Source organism: Pristiophorus japonicus, chromosome 3 (assembly GCF_044704955.1).
Source record: "Pristiophorus japonicus isolate sPriJap1 chromosome 3, sPriJap1.hap1, whole genome shotgun sequence".
Lineage (NCBI taxonomy): Eukaryota > Metazoa > Chordata > Chondrichthyes > Pristiophoridae > Pristiophorus > Pristiophorus japonicus.
Window position 1 is genome coordinate 24,468,041 of NC_091979.1, and position 19,947 is coordinate 24,487,987.

The 19,947-nt window shown below is 47.5% G+C and overlaps 1 protein-coding gene across 1 annotated transcript in view; it reads right to left on the reverse strand.

Moving 5' to 3' along the window:
- adcy5 (adenylate cyclase 5) overlaps positions 1-19,947 on the reverse strand; it is a 531,201-nt gene that overhangs the window by 26,163 nt on the left and 485,091 nt on the right. The window contains exons 16-17 of the mRNA XM_070875264.1: positions 14,453-14,476; positions 6,878-7,010 (exon numbers count right to left, since the gene is read on the reverse strand). Coding sequence (XP_070731365.1) covers positions 6,878-7,010; positions 14,453-14,476 — 157 coding nt within the window. The remainder of the gene's footprint in view (positions 1-6,877; positions 7,011-14,452; positions 14,477-19,947) is intronic.

A 19,947-nucleotide genomic window follows, 5' to 3' on the forward strand; every position in this document is an offset into this window, starting at 1 on the left:
GTGTATGGCCTGAGGATTTGCAGGATAAATATTTAATCTCTTCAAAAGAAGAAAAGAAAAAAAAACAGCCCCCTTCTTTATATTGTTCCCAAACAGAGACTTCCTTCTCTCTCAGCTTTCAGTTCCATTGAGATGGTCTAAACCCAAACCATGAAGCTGTTTTTCCCCTTGGCCGATACTGACGGATCTCCTGGAGAGTTCCAGAATGATCTGCTTTTATTTTAATTCCTTGAAGATGTTTTGGGTGTCTCATAGAGAGCTTTCTGAACTTGTAATAATGATTTCAAGTTAAAATGCAGAGTTTTTCCATGTGGAAAACCTTTCAACCAAAGACACTACTCGTTTGAACCACATGGAGCCACGATTGTCATTGATTTGAGTACAACGACAGATTTATCACCGAGCAGTGTCTTAAAGAAATATTGAGTGGGACCGAATGGGGCCACTGATGGCACACGGACTCTGAAATTAGGACCAGGTCCTTCAGAGCAACGTTATTACATGCTATAACGAACCCTCAAATGAAAATACTACCGATAAGAAAATTCCAGGCATGAGAGTCCATTCAAGCTTGATCCTAGTACTGTAGTCGCAGAGACAAACCCTAAACCCTAGCCCTAATCCAACATACCTAAACCCTAACTCTAACCGAACCATAACCCTAGCCCCAACCTAACCCTAACCCCAACTCTAACTTTAGCACTAACCCTAACCTAACCCTAACCCCAACTCTAACCCGAGCCCTAACCCTAACCTAACCATAACCCTAGCCGTAACCTAGCCCTAACCATAACACTAACCCTAGCACTAACCCTAACCCCAACCCTAGCCATAACCCTAGCCCTATCCCAAACTCTAAACCTAACCCCAACCCTAACCCTAACCATAGCCCTAACCCTAACCCTAAACCTAACCCGAGCCTAACTGTAACTCGAACTATAGCCCTAAACCTAACCCCAATCCTAGCCATAACACCAACCCTAACCCTATCCCTAACCCTAACCCCAACCATAACCCTAACCCTAGCCCCACCCCTTTTTCCAGTCCTAGCCCTAGTCCGAATCCTAACCTTATCCCTAACCCTAGCCCTGGCTCTAACCCGTCTAACCGTAAACCCGACCTTAGCCCTAGACCTAACCCTATCTCTAACTCTAACCCTAGACCTAACCATAACTCTATCCCTTAGCCCTAACCCAATCCCTAATCCTAACACGAACCCTATCCCTAGTCCTAGCTGTAGCCCGAAACCTAACCCAAACCCTATCCCGATCCCTAATCCTAACCCGAATGCTATCCCTATCCTTAGTCCTAACCCTATCCCTAGCCCGAAACCTAACCCTAACCCTATCCCTAGCCCGAAACCTAACCCCACCCCTAACACTGTTAAAGACAACACAGTCCTGGCACTGCACCAAGCCCTCCTCCTATGGGGCCCTCGACACAAATGAGTTGACCTCGCACCATAATGCGTGGGACGTTCATTTAAACATATATCAGGCGTTGCCGTGATGTTGTTTCCTGCCTGCAAACAGCAGCGGTTTGTGTATCATTCACAATTAGTATATTAACCCAGGGTCAAACATGAAATGACAAATATTACTAGTAAAATATCTTCACTGCCGCAAACTGCAATTTGAGTGGGACAGATTGGCCCTTTCAATCAAACTGCACATCATACATCAGCTTGGTATATCGCTTCTCTTTCATTCTCCACTTTCTGCCAAAATCTCCCCTCTTCCCCCTCCTCTCCCGAAGACCTTTGCCAGGGCCAGCTCCAGTGACCCCCCTGCAGGAGAGTGTACAGAGGTGGGGGAGGTTGGATGTGGATAGAGGGTCAGGTCAGACTTGGCTGATGTTTGCCTGTCAAGGTCGAATTTCCTGCTGACACTCACTGCAGAGACTCCGATATGTAGGATAGCTACTTGGGTAAGGTACCAGACAAGGTCCAGCACTGTGGTGTCCCATCTTCCCGCCCCCCACCCCCACCCCCACCCCACCCCCGCAAGGAATCACAGCTGGAAATATGAAATAAAACCCAGAAAATGCTGGAAATACTCAGCGGGTCGGGCAGCATCTGTAGAGAGAGAAACAGAGTTAACGTTTCAGGTCGATGACCCGTCGTCAGAACTGGAAAAGGTTAGAGATGTAACAGGTTTTTAAACAAGTGCAGGGGGCAGGGAAAGAGGAGAGGGGAGGAAAGAACAAAAGGGAAGGTCTGCGATAGGGTGGAAGGCAGGAGAGATTAGAGAGACAAAAGGGAGGATGGAGCGAGGCAAAAGGAGATGGTAATGGGACAAGTTAAGAAACAAAAGATGAGTCTAGATAGGGTGTAAATGGGAACGGCAGAATCATCAACAGCTGCTGTCCAAAAAAATGGAAGTGGTGGATATGGCCTGAAATTGTTGAACTCGATGTTGAGTCCAGAAGGATGTAAAGTGCCTAGTCGTAAGATGAGGTGCTGTTCCTCGAGCTTGCGTTGACTTCATTGGAACAATGTAGGAGACCGAGGTCAGAGTGGGAATGGCCCGGAAGAATTCAAATGACAGGCGATAACTCGAGATATAATTGGATAACTCTCTGGCAAAAAAAACGTAGGTTTTCACGAACCCTATTTAAGCTGTGCGGGTGGAATATTGAATAGTAATTAGTCCCCAATCACTCTCTTCAGAAGAAGATTAGTTAGCTGTCTGGTGCTCAGATCATGGTAATGATGATACATGAGCTAATCTCCACAGATCAGGTGTGACAGAGGTGGCTGTCGCTTGTTAGAAATGTATTAACTTGAAACCAATTGATTACCTTTGCAATCATATCATCGTAAAGAAAATCACAGAAGCCAACCATTGGGCCCATCAAATCCGCACTAGTGTTTGTTTCCAGTGAGTTAATCAATCTACTGTGTTGCTTAAAATAATGTCCACAAAAAATAGAGGTGATCATATCGAAAGGTATAAGATTATGAGGGGGCTTGACAAGGTGGATGAAGAGAGGATGTTTCCACTGATGGGGGAGACCAGAACTAGAGGGCATAATTTTAGAATAAGGGGCCGCCCATTTAAAACTGAGATGAGGAGGAATTTCTTCTCTCTGTAAATCTGTGGAATTCACTGCCTCAGGAAAGCTGTGGAAGCTGGGACATTGAATAAATTTAAGGCAGTGATAGATAGTTTCTTAAATGATAAGGGAATAAGGGGGTTATGGGGAGCGGGCGGGGAAGTGGAGCTGAGTCCATGATCAGATCAGCCATGATCGTATTAAATGGCGGAGCAGGCTCGAGGGGCTGTATGGCCTACTCCTGCTCCTATTTCTTATGTTCTGATAAATGCTCCCTACAGATGGAAGAGAAGTGTGTGTTTTTTTTTTAAACCGCTCTTTATATTGAGGAAGACACCGCCAGGGCTGGATTTTCGGTCCTCTGCTGCCCCTGTTAGCGCCCCAGAGGGGTGGCAATGGCAGCGGTAAGCACTTCCGGGCGGGCGTCCAGCTCCCAGCGCCCCGCTGGGGTTTTCGGGGCCACTTTCGGCGGGAGGCGCGGAGCATTACCGCCCGGAAGAGGCGAGCCGGTGTACAACTCCCCTGGTTGCGACACCGGCTCGCGCCTGACCCGTAGCGGCCTGCAGCGCCCCCTGCTGGGACCGCCTGTGGACGCGGGCGTTCTGAGCTGTAGCGACTGCATTGAGGTCAGTAAGGTCCACCTCAGGTAAGTCTGATTGGGTTTATTTGAGCTTTATGCTGTGATGGCGTGAGCTATGTATTAGGAATGTTTTTGGTGTTTTTTTTTTCAGGTTTATTTTATTTCTCCCTCTCGCGGCCTCTCTTATGGCGCTCCGAGGCCGGCTGTTTAGCTCGGGATTTTCACTTGTTCAGCCGGCCGAGTGCCCTAAAAGAGGTGTGCAACACCTCCCTTAGCGTCCTCAATGTCCCGGCAGGGTGGACGCCCGCCGGGAAGTGTTTATCGCTGCCATTGCCGCCTCTCTGGGACGCTAACAGGGGGAGACAGAAGACAGAAAATCCAGCCCCGATGGTGTCGTCCTCAATACAAAGAGCGGTTTAAAAAAACACACACACGCACACATCTCTTCCATCTGTAGGGAGCATTTATTTTGTGGACATTATTCTAAGCAACACAGTACATTGATTAACTCTCGAGACAAAAACACGAGTGCTGATTAGATGGGGCCCAATTGGCTTCTGAGATTTATTCCGATGATTTGATTTCAATGGTAATCAATTGGTTTCAAGTTAATACATTTCGAATGAGCGACAGCCACCGGGATCCAGCTGAAGAATTTTACGGCGCCAGACACAATCCATTTGCCGCCTCACAATTTACCGGTCCGCCCGGGACACCGCCCCAACTGAGGCGTGACCGAATTTCTCCGCCTGTATGTGTAAATTGGCAGCTTGGTTAAGTTGGTAAAGTACTCTTGCCGTTGAGTGAAGCCCCACTACAGTGCATGACTGAGGGAGTGCTGCATTGTTCGAGGTGCCATCTGCCAGAAGAGGCATTTAAATTGAAGCCACATCTGCCTGCTCAAGTGGACGTAAAAGATCCCGTGCCCACCATTTGAAGAAGAGCATGGAGTTCTCCTGGTATCTGGGCTACCAGCGCTCCCTCACCCATCCGTCTAGTGTGTTCTTCCCTACACTGCTGGGTCTACCCTGCCCTACCCGACAGACACGAGGCTCCCTAAGCAGTTGCTCTACGCGGAGCTCCTTCACGGCAAACAAGCCAAAGGTGGGCAGCGGAAACGTTACAGGGACACCCTCAAAGCCTCCCTGGTGAAGTGTGACCTCACCACCGACACTTGGGAGACCCTGGCCGAAGACCGCCCTAAGTGGAGAGGGTGCATCCAGGAGGGCGTTGAGCTCTTCGAGTCTCAACGCCGCGAGCGTGAAGAGGTCAGGCGCAGGCAGCGGAAGGAGCGTGCGGCAAATCAGTCCCACCCCCCACCTTCCCCCGCGAATGTCTGTCCCGCCTGTGACAGGGTCTGTGGTTCTTGGATTGGACTGTTCAGCCACGTTGAGAGGAAGCAAGTCTTCCTCGATTCCGAGGGACTGCCTATGATGATGATGATGATGATGACACTACTGAGGAAGAAGAGTAGGTTTCCTGTTGCCTTGGTCACTGTTTTTATCTTCAGAGAACCTTCTCCTCGGTGGGCTGCAATCAAGAGCCCCACATACCTTGTACGAGGGGTTGGGGGGGGGAAGACAACTGCATCCATCGGATGCAAGAACCCCCGCTGGGTGCCAACCCAGTACCTGGGGACCACCTTCTCGTCACCACGAGGGCCTATCTGGAGTGGGGCTCGAACCCATCACCTACTGGCTCAGAGCAGGGAATGCCACCACTAACAACACCACCAATTTGTAATTATATAGCACCTCGATTTCGAGGGACTGCCTATGATGATGATGATGGAGTAAATTATGTGCTCAAGTCTCTGGAGTGGGACTTGAACCCACAACCTTCTGACTCAGGGTCGACCAACTGAGCCAAGGCTCAGTAAATTCAAGTCCTTTCTTTCGGTAGTAACAATTTTTGTTTTTTAACTTGACATTTCCCCAACCGCAACCCCTCATCTTCAGAAGGCATCATAGAAACCCATGTTGTCCTCTGCTATCTCTCTCTCATAGAAACATAGAAAATAGGTGCAGGAGTAGATCATTCGGCCCTTCGAGCCTGCACCACCATTCAATAAGATCATGGCTGATCATTCACCTCAGTACCCCTTTCCTGCTTTCTCTCCATACCCCTTGATCCCTTTAGCCGTAAGGGCCATATCTAACTATCTATATCCAATGAACTGGCATCAACAACTCTCTGCGGCAGGGAATTCCACAGGTTAACAACACAGTGAGTGAAGAAGTTTCTCCTAATCTCAGTCCTAAATGGCCTACCTCTTATCCTAAGACTGTGTCCCATGGTTCTGGACTTCCCCAAAATCGTGAACATTCTTCCCGCATCTAACCTGTCCCGTCCCGTCAGAATCTTATATGTTTCTATGAGATCCCCTCTCATCCTTCTAAACTCCAGTGTATAAAGGCCCAGTTGATCCAGTCTCTCCTCATATGTCAGTCCAGCCATCCCGGGAATCAGTCTGGTGAACCTTCGCTGCACTCCCTCTATAGCAAGAACGTCCTTCCTCAGATTAGGAGACCAGAATTGAACACAATATTCCAGGTGAGGCCTCACCAAGGCCCTGTACAACTGCAGTAAGACCTCCCTGCTCTTATACTCAAATCCCCTAGCTATGAAGGCCAACATACCATTTGCCTTCTTCACCGCCTGCTGTACCTGCATGCCAACTTTCAATGACTGATGAACCATGACACCCAGGTCTCGTTGCACCTCCCCTTTTCCTAATCTGCCGCCATTCAGACAATATTCTGCCTTCGTGTTTTTGCCCCCAAAGTGGATAATCTCACCTTCATCCACACTCTCTCAAATTAACGCTCTTCATGCACGAGGCTGGATCATCAATGTACGCATCACACTCAGACATCGCCTCCTCGTCGAGCTGACCGAGATTGTCCCGTAACCACTTCCCAATCTGAGGCACCGGAGAACAAAGCCCCACCCCTTTCAAAATGGCACCGAGGCCAATCGTAGCCCTCACTGCCCCTCCACCCCGCCCCCAACTGTGACCAGTTCAATCGGGAACCTCGCTGGTCGGAATGGCTCACCGGGCAGTGCATCGAGAGACAAGATATCGTTTCAAAATCAACACGAGGTCTTTCCTCAACTGATGGCCCCGACGACTGCAGGGTTAACGTAAGCCGGGAGATACAGGCGTGGGTTTGGCACGCAGCGAACTTGGCAGCCGAATAATGCGAAGGAGGGTGCGATCAAAGACTGTCGCTGCAATCCTACCTGCAGCTTCCACAGGAAGTCTAGCCTGGCCGTCGACTCCACCTGCTGAGCATGGAGGTAGAGCGCCAGAACAAACACCGAGATAACAATCGGAGTCATGATCTTCAAGGCGACCTTCTGGAACTTCAGCGGGCTGTCACGGGGAAAAGAAAAAAACGTAAAGTAAACACCCACAGACGAATGCTTATCTCAGCCGAGTCCTCACATTGTGTCTTGAAAGGAAAAAAAAACATTTACTCAACTGAGTGAAACACTGGCCAACAATTTAAAGGCCGAGTCAGCCTTAGACAACATGTCAGGAGTTCACCATTGGGAGGTATCAGACTTCTCTCTGTCTCTCCAATGTTCCTCCCTCGCCTCTCCTCTCCTGAAGATCTCTGATACGTGTTAATAAGAACATAAGAAATAGGAGCAGGAGTAGGCCATACGGCCCCTTGAGCCTGCTCCACCATTTAATACGATCATGGACTCAGCTCCACTTCCCCGCCCGCTTCCCATAATCCCTTATCCCCTTATCGTTTAAGAAACTGTCTATGTCTGTCTTAAATTTATTCAATGTCCCAGCTTCCACAGCTCTCTGAGGCAGCGAATTCCACAGACTTACAACCCTCTGAGAGAAGAAATTTCTCCTCATCTCAGTTTTAAATGGGCGGCCCCTTATTCTAAGATCATGCCCTCTAGTTCCAGTCTCCCCCATCAGTGGCACAATCCTCTCTGCATCCACCTTGTCAAGCCCCCTCATAATCGGAAACGTTTCAATAAGATCACCTCTCATTCTTCTGAATTCAAATGAGTAGAGGCCCAACCTACTCAACCTTTCCTCATAAGTCAACCCCCTCATCTCCGGAATCAACCTAGTGAACCGTCACTGAACTGCCTCCAAAGCAGTGTTGGTTTCTGGTTCTACGTCACAGTTAAGATTTTCGACAGTAAGCGGGAGATATTGACGTCGTCTGCCCGTTCCGTTAGCACCCCCGGGGCAACGGCGCTAACGACATTTCGCCTGGGGCACGGCGACGCTGACGACTCCCGTGAAACTCTGCGGGGTTTTACTGGCAGCGGTAAGTGGTAGCGCCCCGCTCCGCCACATCAACGATGACGATGTCATCACCACGCACGGCGACCCCTTTCCGCCCCGGAGTAGAAATTTGGTAGCGCCCCCTGGAGCTGTGCCGGGCGATGACAGCGACAGCTTCAGTGGGCGCGTACCGGGCTGTGGGCCGGCTGCTCGCGAGGCGTTCGTTAAACGGGAGGCGGTGCTCGCAAAAAATTTTTTAAATCCTCCGACTTAACCAGTCGCGGCCCGTTGCAGCGAGGATCGTGGCGTCCATGCCGCGATCTGTCGGCCCGGTGCTCTGCTTGAGTGCCGGGCTGATGCTACGGCACCCCGCTCCCCGGTGGTCCAGGTAGGGACCCCCAGAGTCGACAAATTGGTCCCTCCCCTATAATGAGTGGGGAGGGCCCATTCTATGCAGCAGTGCTACGTGTCCCAGTGTGTAACGCTGTACCCCTCTCCGAGTGTTTCTGCCTCGCTCGCGTGCCCCATGGAGCAAGCGGAGCGCGTTGTTTTGCGTTCCACTTGCTCTCGAGGGCGGTTACCCCACCATCGTGAGCGGGGTAACGGCACTTCCGTGGGAAATCCCGAATCGTGCCGGTTACCACCTCCCAAGCGGGGCGCTGCGCAATTTTCCCCACCCCCTTAACTTTTGCAGACAACTTTAACTATCGTGTAAGTCACATTGCTTTGTTGTTGTTTTACCTTTTTCTCTGTGGATCTCACTAACTACATGGGGATGTTGAGGCGCATAGCATCGATGCATTTAAGGTGAAGCCAGATAAGCACATGAGGGAGAAAGGAACAGAAGGGTATGTTGATGGGGTGAATTAGACGAAAGAATTGAATGTAATATCTCCAAGTTTGCAGATGACACTAAGCTGGGTGGCAGTGTGAGCTGTGAGGAGGATGCTAAGAGGCTGCAGGGTGACTTGGACAGGTTAGGTGAGTGGGCAAATGCATGGCAGATGTAGTATAATGTGGTGGCAGAAACAGGAAGGCAGAATATTATCTGAATGGTGGCAGAAACAGGAAGGCAGAATATTATCTGAATGGTGACAGATTAGGAAAAGGGGAGGTGCAACGAGACCTGGGTGTCATGGTACATCAGTCATTGAAAGTCGGCATGCAGGTACAGCAAGCGGTGAAGAAGGCAAATGGTATGTTGGCCTTCATAGCCAGAGGATTTGCTTATAGGAGCAGGGAGGTCTTACTGCAATTGTACAGGGCCTTGGTGAGGCCACACCTTGAATATTGTGTTCAGTTTTGGTCTCCTAATCTGAGGAAGGACATTCTTGCTATTGAGGGAGTGCAGCGAAGGTTCACCAGACTGATTCCTGGGATGGCAGGACTGACATATGAAGAAAGACTGGATCGACTAGGCTTATATTCACTGGAGTTTAGAAGAATGAGAGGGGATCTCACAGAAACATATAAAATTCTGACGGGATTGGACAGGTTAGATGCAGGAAGAATGTTCCCGATGTTGAGGAAGTCCAGAACCAGGGGTCACAGTCTAAGGATAAGGGGTAAGCCATTTAGGACCGAGATGAGAAGAAACTTCTTCACTCAGAGAATTGTGAACCTGTGGAATTCTCTACCACAGAAAGTTGTTGAGGCCAGTTCGTTAGATATATTCAAGAGGGAATTAGATGTGGCCCTTACAGCTAAAGGGATCAAGGGGTATGGAGAGAAAGAAGGAATGGGGTACTGAAGTTGCAAAAATGATCAGCCATGATCATATTGAATGGTGGTGCAGGCTCGAAGGGCCGAATGGTCGACTCCTGCACCTATTTTCTATGTTTCTATGTTTCCATGACGTGGGGTGGGAGGAGGCTGGTGTGGAGCATAAACACCGGCATGGACCTGTTGTGTCGAATGGCCTGGGTCTGTGCTGTAATATTCTATGCATTGTTACTACCATCAACACCACAAATATTGACTGCTTTAACTTGCACTTGCATTGATTTTTTTTATATGCATTGCAAAAAATTATTGTAATTTATCATTTCATTACATCAGCATAGTGGAGAAATCAATAACTATTGACTTGAAGGTGGTGGGATGAGGAAATTAATCTCGCTGGTGACCTAAACAAGTAAACTTCAACCGTTAAACTGTGCTGGTGGAGGGTTTTCAGGCCTTGCTCAAGAAGAAGCTATCCCAATCAAACGTCAATCTGGGTTGTAAACATGGAGCGTAAATGAACATAAGAACGCAAGAAATAGGAGCAGGAGTAGGCCATACGGCCCCTCGAGCCTGCTCCGCCATTCAATAAGATCACTGACCGATCCTCGACCTCAACTCCACTTTCCTGCCCAATTCCCATATCCCTTGATACCCCGAGATCCCAAAATTCTATTGGTCTCAGCCTTGAATATACTCTACGATTCAGCATCCACAGCCCTCTGGGGTAGAGAATTCCAAAAGCCGGAATTTTCCTGGGGGTGGGGGTGGGGAGAGTGGGGGGCGGGGGGGGGGGGTCAGCAGGTAGGATCGGTGGCGGGTCAGGTGGGAAATTAGATTTTTTTTGACAGCGAATCGGGAACCTTTCCCAATGGCCCCGACTGTGATCTCGTATTGGATTCGTCCCACAGAGGCGGGCGACCCAATTAAAGCAATTATTGGCTTGTTGATAGATGCTTAATAATGGTTTTAACTTTACTCTTTATCTTTAGCTGCTCGCCCAAGGGGTCCACACTGCTCGGGGATCACGTCTGTTAAGCTGAGGCGGGAGTTGAATGGCCACTGAACCAGCTGGTTAGTGGGCAGTGTGAAATGTGCTATAAACGTGCCGATCTCGCAGCTGTTTACTTTCCAAGCACAGAAGCTGTTGCTCACTCCATTTGGAACAGATCTAGCTTTATGCAGGCAGCAAGTGTTTGGAACAAACTCTCTATCCAGCGTCACCTCATTGGAACAACCTCTCTCACCGCTGGCAGATCGCTTCTGTCATCTCAAGTTCATCTGCCATTTATTACATCAGCATGGGTGCCCCTGAAACTATCTCACCTTGGTCCTTAGAATCCCACCACGATCAGCCCCAACACCAGCAGCACCAGGGTGCACCAGCAGCACCAACAACAACACCAAGCTTCTCCGCAATCACCTGATGCTGCACAGGACACAGGGCATCAGCACCTGACCACGTTGCTGCCCGGGAGGCCAGGGATGGCCTCACCATGGCCAGATTTACTTCACTTCACGCTGTACACCCTGGCTGTATCATCATGCGCCAGGTTGGCACCACCTCACACCAGCACTATAAAGCACCCCTACAATGTCCAAGCCATTCCTTTCACACCAGCACCATTGCGGGTGCTACTGTTATGTCTCACCATTCACTGCAACTCACTAAGCCACTTCCAAAGGCGCACACAAACCTATCCAAGAATGCAAAGTATTGAAAATAAAGGTACAATATTTGACAGCATATTAACAAAAACTTTACACGAGCATTGGATAAAACACGCAAGTGTTGTTAGTTGGTATGATTGCATTAGGATGAGTGTGAGGTGTGGCTAGTGAGAGCGGGGTGTGATAATGTAGATAGAGAGAGAGGAATGGATGGAGGTGCAAGGTAAGTTGTTGTGAGTAAGGGTGTGCAGGAGTAGGGTAGGGAAGGCAGTGTGATGGGGATGTGATGAGAGACACAGCAGGATGAAGGTGAGTGTGGCTTTGTACTCATCTTTCCCGATCTAATAGGGCACTGCACCCAGGTTTTCCTGACAACATCCCGGCTTGTGCCCTCCTCTGCAATGTGCAACCAGGCTTCGTTGGTCTCCTGGGGAGGTCTCTTCCGCCCATGGGAAGGGAAGAGAACCTCCCTGCGTGCTGTGGCTCCCTCCAAAAGCATATGGAGGGAGTCATGGAGGAGCCTGGGTGCAGTCCTGTGCCTTTGTGCAGTGTTTGCAGCAGCTCAATGCTGTAGAACACTGACCGCACAAATGTCAAAAGTTAGGTGGCCTTGATCCCTTTAAGGATACCAGCTCAAGTCGCGTCATGAATGATGTCACCAGACCCGCTGCATCTAATTGGGCCAGGAAAGGTGCTGGGCCGGCTTCGGAAACACCATTGAGGTAAGTTCATTTTAGGCAGCAGGATGGAGCGAGCAGCGGGGTCATGACCCACCACCGACACAGGCTGCACCGGACCCGCCAAGGTGAGCAAAATCTCGGCCAAAGATTCACCACCCTCTGAGTGAAGAGATTTCTCCTCACCTCAGTCCTTAGTGGCCGGCCCTTTATCTTGAGACCACGCCCCCTGGTTCTAGACTCTCTAGCCAGGGGAAAACAATCCCTCAGCATCTACCCTGTCAATCCCCATTCAGAATCATATGGGCCAAAAATTGCGGCCTCTCCGGGTGCGTACTAAGTGCGCACCGACCTGGTGAGGCCTCGCAAATGCCGGTTCTCGGGGCGCGATGCGCACGCACCAAGAACCGGCTTATCCGATCTGTCAAAATATCTTAAGACCGGTCGCATGTATCCCCGCAGGAGGGACATCCACGAGGCAGAGATTGGGCTCTTTAAGAAATAGGAGCAGGAGTAGGCCATTTGGCCCCTCGAGCCTGCTCCGCCATTCAATGAGATCATGGCTGATCTGATCCTGGACTCAGCTCCATGCTCCCCAACTCATGCCCAGCGAATGTCCTTCAAACTCTTACGCCTGGTAAAAGCAGGAGTATAGCTACTTTTACAGCGTAAGAGTTTTAAAACATAGAAAAATGTAATTTAATGACGAATTTTTATATTTAACCCCATTAAAACACATTAAAAAAAAAAAATTGTTTTTCAAAACATTTAATTACATTCAATGTTAAATATATGAGGTGTTTTATTTTATTTATTGTGCTGTGTTTCTTGTTTTTGGGGGCTTTATTCTCATTGATAGTAATGGGAGCTCCAAAAACAGTGTTCCCATTACTATCAATGAGAAAACTCGATAGTGATTGGTAGTCCAGGCCCATGTGACTCCAAGAGACGAATACGTATCTGGAAGATATGTTCCCGCATGTTGCACAGTGAATGGAAGCCTCTGACCGCAATCCTACATTCCTCCGTGATCACCAGGTGTTTTCGTAATTTTTTTCCGGGATGGAGGCTTCATTCGAAGGAAGCCTCTGACCACAATTTCCCCCCCCACCCCCAATATGTTTTGGTGATATCACCTCTCAATCTTCTAAACTCCAGAGAGTATAGACCCAATCTACTCAAATGAGATGATGTATTTGGGCTGCTAGTTTTATTGGCCATCTATTGACTGTACTTTGTGAACAGTCAATCTGGCGGGGTGGGGTGGGGAGGAATGGTGGGGGCGGGGAACATTTAAAAAAAAGGAATTTAGTGATTTCTTTCAGCCATTCCATTCTGATGTGTCATCCATTAATTGCAAAACACAACAGGACTGGATGGCCCTTTGTTGTTCCTACTGCTCTATGTAAAGATAATGGCCCAAATTTTGCTCTCAGCCAGCCGTTCATTCCAGTTAAATTTGCCCGCAGACTTTCCATGGGGTTTTGCACTGGAACTAGCGGTGATTGGAAAACCATTTTGCCGCAGCGCCCTCTACAGGGGATCAGGGACCTGTGCGAACAGGGCAAGCAATTTTGTATCTCCTGATTGAAGAATTCTTACTGAGCCATGCAGAGTCTAAACCAGGAAGTGTCAGTTGGAATATTTAATTCAATGCCTAATCATGTACAGCAACCAAAATAAAGAGAATGAAAGATAGATGGGATTAAGACAGAGATAAAAGAGATGGAAAGCAAAAGTAAATACATTAAAAAAAATCTCCAACAATAATTAAAATCTGAAGGCATGAGACGTCACACTTGGAAAAGTCATTTTTGAATGCCAGAGAGGTTGTTTGGCAGTAATTAAGACTTAACTACACCGTTAAAAGACACTTGAAAGGACAAGCCCTAACATTTTACAGCATGTTTAGTGGGTATCTATCACGTAAGTAGCGCAATTTCACGCCGTCCCATGTTAATCATAGGTGGTCCCTCGAAATGAGGATGACTTGCTTCCACATCAAAAGAGGATGATTTCACAGGTGTTTGAATGAAGGACCCGAACTACATGTTGAAGGGTGGAAGATGCCTGTGCGTGGATTTTTTTAACGTGGGGTGACCGTTGCACACCAGCCACCACACGGGCTTGACAGAGCTAGGTCTTGGTCCAGTGGCAAGGATTACCCAAGATGACTGGAGACCAGCTCTGCTGCACGGACCTAGTGCGCACATTATCCCATGTAATACAAAGCCGAGTCTCTCGGCAATACACAGGTAGAGAGAAACGTCAGGAGGAGCAGGCCATCTCGGACATTTCCGCGTTAAACTGCACACATATGGTCGGTGGAAGATTGTGTCCGATTTTGAATAACGGTGAGCGTTGATAGCCTCACTGTTATTTCCACTGCAAAATCCGGGCCATAAATACATATCTACAACATGACTGAGGACTGAAGCAGAAAATTTGTATTTATAATAAATAATTCATGCTCAGGATAATACTCACCAAGTCCCTGTTCCATTGAAGGTGCTATTAGGGAGTAAAAGAAAGACTTAAGTTAGAAATAATTTACAGAAAATTGTAGCTTTGTGAACTGCCCCCAAATAATCCCAAGTGTTCCTGTGGGTCAGGTTGGAACATTTACTCTGTAGTACAACGTGTTTATAAAGAATGGTTTTTCCAATTTTCTTACACCTAGAGCACAGAGGAGATCTTTCTACCAGTCAGATATATGTTTTATCTCTCGACTGCCAGCCTGTTCCAGAATTTTATGCCTTAAAACTGCTGCTTATGAAATTCTACTCCACTGACATCACAATTATGAGCAGAGAGGCTCATCATTGCTAGTGAAAGAATAGAAATAATCTGCATTTATATAGCGCCTGTCAGGACCTCAGGACGTTCCAAAACGCTTTACAGCCAATGAAGTACTTTAAAAGTGTATGTAGTCACAGTCGTTATGTAAGAAACATGGCAGCCAATTTGCACACAGCATGTTCCAGAAAGAGCAATGAGATATACGATCAGAGAAGGTTCACAAGGTTGATGCTGGGGATGAGGGAGTTGACTTATGAGCAAAGGTTGAGTAGGTTGAGCCTCTACTCATTGGAATTCAGAAGAATGAGAGGTGATCTCGAAACGTATAAGATTATGAGGGGGCTTGACAAGGTGGATGCAGAGAGGATGTTTCCACTGATGGGGGAGACTAGAACTAGGACACATAATCTTAGAATAAGGGACCGCCCATTTAAAACTAAGATGAGGAGGAATTTCTTCTCTCAGTGGGTTTTAAATCTGTGGAATTCGCTGCCTCAGAGAGCTGTGCAAGCTGGGTCATCGAATAAATTTAAGACAGAGATAGACAGTTTCTTAACCGATAAGGGATTAAGGGGTTATGGAGAACATAAAAACATAGAAACATAGAAAATAGGTGCAGGAGTAGGCCATTCGGCCCTTCGAGCCTGCACCACCATTCAATGAGTTCATGGCTGAACATGCAACTTAAGTACCCCATTCCTGCTTTCTCGCCATATCCCTAGTAGTAAGGACTACATCTAACTCCTTTTTGAATATATTTAGTGAATTGGCCTCAACAACTTTCTGTGGGAGAGAATTCCACAGGTTCACCACTCTCTGGGTGAAGAAGTTTCTCCTCATCTCGGTCCTAAATGGCTTACCCCTTAGCCTAAGACTGTGACTCCTGGTTCTGGACTTCCCCAACATTGGGAACATTCTTCCTGCATCTAACCTGTCTAAACCCGTCAGAATTTTAAACGTTTCTATGAGATCCCCTCTCATTCTTCTGAACTCCAGTGAATACAAGCCCAGTTGATCCAATCTTTCTTGATATGTCAGTCCCGCCATCCCGGGAATCAGTCTGGTGAACCTTCGCTGTACTCCCTCAATAGCAAGAATGTCCTTCCTCAAGTTAGGAGACCAAAACTGTACACAATACTCCAGGTGTGGCCTCACCAAGGCCCTGTACAACTGTAGTAACACCTCCCTGCCCCTGTACTCAAATCCCCTCGCTATGAAGGCCAACATGCCATTTGCTTTCTTAACTACCTGCTGTACCTGCATGCCAACCTTCAATGACTGATGTACCATGACACCCAGGTCTCGTTGCACCTCCCCTTTTCCTAATCTGTCACCATTCAGATAATAGTCTGTCTCTCTGTTTTTAGCACCAAAGTGGATAACCTCACATTTATCCACATTATACTTCATCTGCCACGCATTTTCCCACTAACCTAACCTATCCAAGTCACTCTGCAGCCTTATAGCATCCTCCTCGCAGCTCACACTGCCACCCAACTTAGTGTCATCCGCAAATTTGGAGATACTACATTTAATCCCCTCATCTAAATCATTAATGTACAATGTAAACAGCTGGGGCCCCAGCAAAGAACCTTGCGGTACCCCACTAGTCACTGCCTGCCATTCTGAAAAGTACCCATTTACTCCTACTTTTTACTTCCTGTCTGACAACCAGTTCTCAATCCACGTCAGCACACTACCCCCAATCCCATGTGCTTTAACTTTGCACATTAATCTCTTGTGTGGGACCTTGTCGAAAGCCTTCTGAAAGTCCAAATACACTACATCAACTGGTTCTCCCTTGTCCACTCTACTGGAAACATCCTCAAAAAATTCCAGAAGATTTGTCAAGCATGATTTCCCTTTCACAAATCCATGCTGACTTGGACCTATCATGTCATCTCTTTCCAAATGCGCTGCTATGACATCCTTAATGATTGATTCCATCATTTTACCCACTACCGATGTCAGGCTGACCGGTCTATAATTCCCTGTTTTCTCTCTCCCTCTTTTTTTTTAAAGTAGGGTTACATTGGCTACCCTCCACTCCATAGGAACTGATCTAGCGTCTATGGAATGTTGGAAAATGACTGTCAATGCATCCGCTATTTCCAAGGCCACCTCCTTAAGTACTCTGGGATGCAGACCATCAGGCCCTGGGTATTTGTCGGCCTTCAATCCCATCAATTTCCCCAACACAATTTCCCGACTAATAAGGATTTCCCTCAGCTCCTCCTTCTGACTAGACCCTCTGATCCCTTTTATATTCGGAAGGTTGTTTGTGTCCTCCTTAGTGAATACCGAACCCAAGTACTTGTTCAATTGGTCTGCCATTTCTTTGTTCCCTGTTATAACTTCCCCTGATTCTGACTGCAGGGGACCTACATTTGTCTTTACTAACCTTTTTCTCTTTACATATCTATAGAAGCTTTTGCAATCCGTTTTAATGTTCCCTGCAAGCTTCCTCTCGTACTCTATTTTCCCTGCCCTAATCAAACCCTTTGTCCTCCTCTGCTGAGTTCTAAATTTCTCCCAGTCCCCGGGTTCACTGCTATTTCTGGCCAATTTGTATGCCACTTCCTTGGCTTTAATACTATCCCTGATTTCCCCTGATAGCCACGGTTGAGCCATCTTCCCTTTTTTTATTTTTACGCCAGACAGGGATGTACAATTATTGTACAACAGGCAGGGAAGTGGACCTGAGTCCATGATCGGGTCAGCCATGATCGTATTAAATGGCGGAGCAGGCTCGAGGTGCTGTATGGCCTACTCATCCTCTTTCTTATGTACTTATAATCTGTTTTTTATTGAAAATGTTGATTGAGGGATAAATATTGGCCAGGACACTGGGAATAACCGCCCCCCCCCCCTACTGCTCTTCTCTGAAATAGTGCCATGGGATATTTTACGTCGTCTGAGAGAGCAATTTTGTGCTTCAATGGAAGCGAAAATCGGGAGAGGTGTTTAATAGGCAGCCAATCCTATGTCGCTGAGAGTCAAAATGATCCCAAGAATTTAATTGTGGGGATGCTTGTTCCATTCTGCTCAAAACCTCGACTGTTTTTTTCTCACCGAGTCCTGACCTGATCTGCTGGGAGTTCCAGAATATTACTGTGTTTATTTTCTTCTTAATGTCGTGACTGGAGCAGAACTTCCCAAGGTGGCAGTGGGGGAGATTTCTGTATAAAAACCCCTCTTCACAAGCTGCCTTTCACAGGCAGTATTGATACATAGCACCAGACAGCAAGGGGATGATTGACAGACATGTCCCTTGATTAACGTTTATGAATGATGTGGCCAATTCAGATCTATACAATTCACATTTATAGTTCACTCCAAAGGCCCATCATGATTCGATCTGTTAATCAGCCACAGTTTGCACACTCACTTCCAGTGAAAGAAAGAAAAGAGTTGCTTTTATTCAGACACAATGTTCAAAATCCGGAATTCTCAGGACTATTTCTGTTCCGGTTTTTGGGTTTCCCCCGATTTCAGACAAGAAAATCAATAGTCTGAAATCTGGAATCCTCGACTGAATCCATGCCAGGTTTTGAACGGCGAGGTCCAAAATCCATCAAAACCCAAAATCTGGCACAGATTAATTAGGTCAAGACTTCCGGATTTCAGACTTGATTTTCTTGTCTGAAATCCGGAATCCTTGACCGAATCCATGCCGGATTTTGGGTTTTGCCTCACAAGTGTCTGCTTTTTGGACAATAATTCCGGATTCTGGACGACTCCGTCAACTATAGCAAAATGTCCGGTTTTCGGAGATCCGGATTCGGGACGTTGCACCTGTATAGCGCCTTTCACGACCAACGGACGTCCCAAAGCGCTTCACAGCCAATGAAGTACTTTTTGGAGTGCAGTCACTGTTGTAATGTGGGAAACATGGCAGCCAATTTGTGCACAGCAAGCTCCCACAAACAGCAATGTGATAATAACCAGATAATCTGTTTTTGTTATGTTGATTGAGGGATAAATATAAGCCCTGGACACCGGGGAGAAGTCCCCCTGCTCTTCTTCAATATAGCACCTTTATATCCACCCGAGGGAGCAGATGGGGCCTCGGTTTAACATCTCATCCGAATGGCGCGTTAATATATCATTGCATTAAACAGTAACACCTCCCAACTCCACGATATCCCGCAAGCAAGGCGACGGCGATCGAATGTAAAACCAATCAGAAAATGCACGTGTTCAAATTTGAGTATGCTCGCAGGTTGGTAGAGCTGTTGCGTTGTGAGTGGCTTAGCCAGTTACGTGATGTTCACAAGACTCAATAAAACCCCGGCCAGTTGGGTTCGGAGGATCCATGATGAGGCAGGTGGTTGTGAGCCTGGTGGATGAACCGGTAATGTGTAGTGTAATGCTAATAAACCAAATAGTTCTTAATAGCAATGTGTTGCTATGAATTCTTAAGCAAAGAACCCATGAAGCAAATACATTACAACATTCAAATGTCAACGGAAGTTTTTACTAAAATACATAACATACACATTTGAGTTGGACAAATGGACTGTCTGGGACCACCATAGTTACTGGTTATTTAAGTAAAACAGGAACATAATGTACCTTATCCTTTTGATTAAATTCAGAACCCAGCCTTCAAAAGCTCTTGTAATATAATAGGAGTGTTGAATCTAAGGCAAACTGTTTGCCTTGGGCACCACCCAAGCTTCTGCCTGTGAGTCAAACAAAGACACTGGGGGATGCCAGAACATAGCCCTGCAGACAGACAGTCGGGTTGAACTTTAACCCTTTCACAATATGGCCGTTATGGTGTAACACCTTTCAACACTGCGCGAAAGACAAATCGGGATATGTTCTCAGTGGCGAGCCACGGAAGCGCAAAGGGATTTGGGTGTCCTCCCAAACCCGCGGCCTCTACTGCCGAGGACAAGGGCAGCAGGCGCCTGGGAGCACCACCACCTCCAAGTTCACCTCCAAGCCGCACACCATCCTGACTTGGAAATATATCGGCCGTTCCTTCATCGTCGCTGGGTCGAAATCCTGGAACTCTCTCCCTAACAGCACTGTGGGAGCACCTTCACAGACTGCAACGGTTCAAGAAGGCAGCTCACGCACCACTGTAATGTATTTGCTTCATGGGTTCTTTGCTTAAGAATTCATAGCAACACATTGGTATCAGGAACTAGTTGGTTTATTAACAAAGATTTAAC